The sequence below is a fragment of the Lycium ferocissimum genome, chromosome 10, assembly GCF_029784015.1.
Source record: "Lycium ferocissimum isolate CSIRO_LF1 chromosome 10, AGI_CSIRO_Lferr_CH_V1, whole genome shotgun sequence".
Lineage (NCBI taxonomy): Eukaryota > Viridiplantae > Streptophyta > Magnoliopsida > Solanales > Solanaceae > Lycium > Lycium ferocissimum.
Genome location: NC_081351.1, coordinates 52,912,224 through 52,917,486, shown reverse-complemented (window position 1 = coordinate 52,917,486; position 5,263 = coordinate 52,912,224). Strand labels below are relative to the sequence as shown.

The 5,263-nt window shown below is 36.1% G+C and overlaps 1 protein-coding gene across 1 annotated transcript; it reads left to right on the top strand.

Moving 5' to 3' along the window:
- Positions 1 to 633: 633 nt before the first annotated feature.
- LOC132034273 (patellin-3) lies at positions 634 to 3,721 on the top strand. The gene is made up of 4 exons (XM_059424574.1): positions 634 to 1,920; positions 2,441 to 2,565; positions 2,684 to 2,834; positions 2,986 to 3,721. The coding sequence occupies exons 1-4, from the start codon at positions 910 to 912 to the stop codon at positions 3,238 to 3,240; spliced, it is 1,542 nt and encodes a 513-aa protein (XP_059280557.1). The 5' UTR covers positions 634 to 909; the 3' UTR covers positions 3,241 to 3,721.
- Positions 3,722 to 5,263: the final 1,542 nt, after the last annotated feature.

The following is a 5,263-nucleotide window of genomic DNA, read 5'->3' as shown; positions in this document are numbered from 1 at the left end:
TACTATCATCAGCACCAACCACTGTTACAACAATAACCACCAATCACTTATGACAATCACCACAATAAGTCACCACCAAATCGCTAACCACCATTATCATTTACCACACACCACCACTCTTTAGCTAGTACTATCATTCCCCATTAACAACCGCTACCATCAACTACCATCATGAACCACTACTTCTAACTATTATCACCGCTAGCTACTTCACACAACACCACTATTAGCCAATATCCTTCTGAATATACACCCACAATCATCATCGCTAGACATTACCGCCGTCCACCGTTATATGTATTTTTAAAAATATTTTATTGATATAAAAATTAAATTAATTTCTTATTTTATTACATTTTATATTTATTAGTAATTTTTAAGTAAAGACAAATTTCATACATTTCGATGTTAAAAAAGAAGACAATCTTAATTATTACTGTTCTGATCTTAATACATCATCTTAATATGCAGATGTATATTCTGATTCAAAAATTCGGTCATTTTAATCTTAATGCCCATCTTAATATTCAGATATTTATCGGAGTAAAAATAAAATAAAACATATAAAAATGAGTGTTTTATGGGGTTACCTAGGATTCTCACATTATAACAAAAAAACCCAGTGGCCAAAACCCTTTTGGTGTCTAGTATCAACCCTTAACCTCAACACCTCACGACCAAAACTGCATCACGCTGCTCAGCCGTTTCCTTTCTGTCCAAAAAGATTCTCTCTCTAGAATGAACTGAAAGATACTTCTCTTTCTCATCTCACACTATTACTCTACGCTCTTACAACTACATCCAAAACACCATCCTCATCACTTCCCTTTCATATCTATCACTATCCATTTCAAGAACTGTTGATTTCCTTCAACCCCATTTGCTTTTCTTGCTGTTTCAAAGCCAATAATGGCTGATAAAGAACATACTCCCCAGCCACCAGCCACACCTGAGGAAGATACCCCACCCCCACCTACACCTCCACCACCATCAGTAGAACCCGAACCAGAACCACCTCTTGCTTCAGTTGAAGTTGAATCAGTAACTGAACCTGAAGAACATCACTCTTCTTCAGTTACTACTGTAGTTGAAACAGAAGCTCCTTTAACTCAACCTCCACCAGAACCAACTGTTCTTGCATCTGAACAAGTGTCTGTTACTGTACCTGAGAAAGAACCTGAGGGTGTTATTACTGAATCTGACAAATCTAAACCAGTTGAAGTGAAAAAAAAGATCCCTGAATCTTTAGTTTCATTTAAAGAAGAAAGCAACAAAGCTTCAGATCTATCTGATCCTGAAGGAAAAGCACTTGAAGAACTGAAATTTCTTGTTCAAGAAGGGATTAAAAATCAAAGCTTTACTACTGGAACACCAGTGAAAACCCAAGAAGCAACAGAAATCACTGATTTGCCTCAAGAAGTATCTATTTGGGGAGTGCCACTAATGAAAGATGATAGGAGTGATGTGATTCTGCTTAAGTTTCTTAGAGCTAGAGATTTCAAGGTTAAGGAGTCATTTGCTATGTTAAAGAACACAATTTTATGGAGAAAAGAGTTTAACATCGAAGAACTTGTAGATGAAAATCTTGGAGATGATCTTGAAAAAGTTGTGTTTATGGATGGTCATGACAAAGAAGGACACCCTGTATGTTATAATGTGTATGGGGAGTTTCAGAATAAGGAATTGTATAACAAAACATTTGGAGATGAGGAGAAGAGAAACAAGTTTTTACGTTGGCGAATTCAGTTCTTGGAGAAAAGTATAAGGAAGCTGGATTTCAATCCTGGTGGAATTAATACTATATTTCAAGTTAGTGATCTTAAGAACTCTCCTGGTCCAGGGAAAAGGGAGCTTCGAATTGCTACTAGGCAGGCCTTGCAATTGCTTCAGGATAATTATCCTGAGTTCGTCGCTAAGCAGGTATTTACTACACAAGTGAATTAATTATATATTCATTTGAAGCATTTCCATGATGATGGTCCTTTAGTGAGTGACTGTTACCATTTAATTGGCGATTCAACTGGTGTATGCTTTTGTTGGCATGTGGCATTTCTATATTTTGCATTTAATTTGGAGCTTTTCTGTGTGTGATGATTTTAGCTGGTAGAAAATTGTCTAAATTGGCTTGTGTATTTACCAAATAGTGCTGATAAGCACTTCTTTATGATGTGATTTCTGGCAAAGAAGGTTTATATGTAGGATGAGTTGTTAGTTGACATCTATTGTTTTTAAGACATTCTCGTAGCCTCATGTGCCATAGCTCGGATATCGGAGAAGTTCCCTGTGGGTTTGCCTTTCGACTCCAGTGGACGCACTAGCTAGTTGATGTTATTGTTTCTTTCGGTAGTTTGATCATCACTTTTTTTTTTTTTTTGCTTGGGGGAAGTTCAAATATTGTAGTCTTGCACAAAGTTAACGGTTCGTGTTTGGATTTTTGAAGGTATTCATCAATGTCCCTTGGTGGTATTTAGCTTTCTACACAATGATCAGCCCATTCATGACCCAGAGAACAAAAAGCAAGTTCGTATTTGCTGGTCCATCAAAGACTGCAGAAACTCTTTACAAGTGAGAGCTTTTAGCTGTAATTTGAATCAAATTTCTGCATGCAAAATTTTATGGCCATCACTTTTAACTTTGTGCTAGAAGTGGAAGTAATATTGTCTGTATAACTGGCTTGGCACAGGTATATATCTCCAGAGCAAGTACCTGTTCAATATGGGGGCCTCAGTGTCGATTACTGTGAATGCAATCCTGAATTCACTTTCAATGATCCAGTCACAGAGATCATTGTAAAACCTGCAACAAAGCAGACCGTGGAGATCATTGTAAATGAGGTGAAGTTACAATGCATTTAAAATAAGTTACGCTTTCCGTTCTATGGAGAAACAAATGCCTACTTTGTTGAAGTATCACAAGAGTTGGTACTTGTTAGAAGAATAAAAACCAGTTTAATCTTCTTAGTGACTATTGAACTTGTGATTGCAGAAGTGCATTATTGTGTGGGAGCTACGTGTATTGGGTTGGGAGGTGACATATAGTGCTGAATATGTGCCGAATACAGGCAGTGGATATACTATTAACATACAGAAGCCTAGGAAGATGACCCCAACGGATGAACCTGTTGTTAGCAGCAGCTTCAAGATTGTTGAGCTCGGTAAGATACTGTTGACATTTGACAACCCTACATCGAAGAAGAAGAAGCTTCTCTACAGGTACAAGGATAAGCCCTATTCCGATTGAGGAATCGACCCCAAATCAAGGGATGACTGTGGATATGAATTTTGACATGCACACATCTTTATGTATGAGGAGGTGGAATTTGTGTTGGTTCTCTTTGTTAGTTTTACTGGATATTCTGGGTTGATGTTTTTGTTCTCTGATTTTGTTGGGATCTATGAATTTCTTCTTTGTAGCTGAGCTTGTCCTGTCCTTACTTTGACTTGAGGGCTACTGTTAGGGTTCTCCCTGTAACTTTGGTGTTTGGTTTGATATTTGAATATCGCGATGTTTCCAGGCTTCTAGCCAAAGGATGAAGAACTTGAGGGCAGCGGGTATGTCCGTTGAGGGAAGACATGTTTCTGAAACCATCTGCTCTCGTTTATTATCTGTTGTATATTTTCTTTTACCATCCATTTTACAGGAGACTTGGCATGTACATATGGTCTATGTTACATGTAGACTTGTACTTTGTCTGGTTACATTTATACAATTTACTTATCTTCATATGGAGCTAAAACACAAACTTGGTATCACCTAGCCTTGATTTTAGATTTTCATCCTCCTTCTGGTTAGAGAAGTCTTGATGCTGTATGCCTTTGTTAATAATAGTAACATGTTATCTACAATATATTCGGCCACGTTTTGCTGGTGATTGTAAGCATGATCCTGCTGAATCTGGTAAAACAGCTTCACTTTCTGATGTTATAGTGCAACTTTTGAGATAAAGATGATCACCGCTGAAGTTGGGTCTATATCTTGGCCTTTTTATAGTTCTTCAGCACCCTTGCTTCCTCGAGAAGTCTCGTTTGACCAAGCTTTTCATTTCTGCTTCTTTTGAAAAGTATAATTTCTAGTTTTTGGAAAAGATACTTTTAATTAGAGAGTAGTAGTTTGTGCTTGATTAATTAAATTAAAACACACTTTTGATAATATTAATTAGAATAAGAATTTGTGTTTGATCAAAGCATTCAGAAAGTGATTTTAGAAAGAAACTTTTTTCAGCTTCTGGATTATAGTTTCTGCTACGACTTTAAAGTATTTATTTTTTCTCTAAAAGCTTGGTTGAACACCTGAAATCTCTAAAATAAGTATTTTAAGAAAATAATATTTTTGGCATTGTGGAAGCTTGGCCAAACCGGTTGTAAGTCTCTATCCCTCTCTCTCGTAATTGGCTCTTTTGTATCTACAATTATTAGGCATAAAGTGGTAATGAGTCTTATTTAGGGCATTTATTATTGGATGTTAATTCGAAACTTTTTTTCCGCAAATGGCTGTACCAATTAGGTGGCATGCATTTTTAAGAATTCTGCTCCACAGTTTCTAAGGTTCATTAAGTCATTTTGTGGTTTGGGATAGTGGAAATGAATTGCTTACTAAGCATTTTTTGTTTGGTCATATATCCCAAGTGAAACTGCAGCTTGACTGTCTGTGTCACATCCTCTCTTTGTTAAGTCCTTTCGATCCATTACGCCTTGAGTTCAAACTAATTTGAGTTCCGCATATAGTCAAAGAATTCCAGGGTTATGTTATAAGACAAATTAAGAGTGTTCGAAAATTAGAGGTACTTTAAATCACATTTGGACTGCAACTCTGCAATCTAGTTTGGTGGTGAGAATTTTTCGTTAGGGCATTCAAAGTCTGATGTAGCTTGACTGCTCGTTCGGTAATTTTGATATACACTAGAGGTATATATGTGAAATTATTAAAATTTGATTTATATTAAATTTATATTCATAATTTTCAAGGTACACGAAGTTCAGTCTAAAATTTTCAAAGTTAAACTCATCAAATTTAAAATTTGAATATACCTTTAAGAGCATTACACCTAATTGCTAAACCAAAAGGTAAATACCCCTCTCTCTACTTCAACCCTAGATGCAGAAGGAAACAACAATAGGGGAAAAAACAAAAAACAGTTCCTTTCGAGGGAAAATTTTCTACTAAAAGTGTTAACTTTATTTGGTGAACTAATTATGTTGCTGTAAGACTAAATTTGACATCTCATAACTATGACAAAATCATGGTTGTACTCACGAGGAAGAAG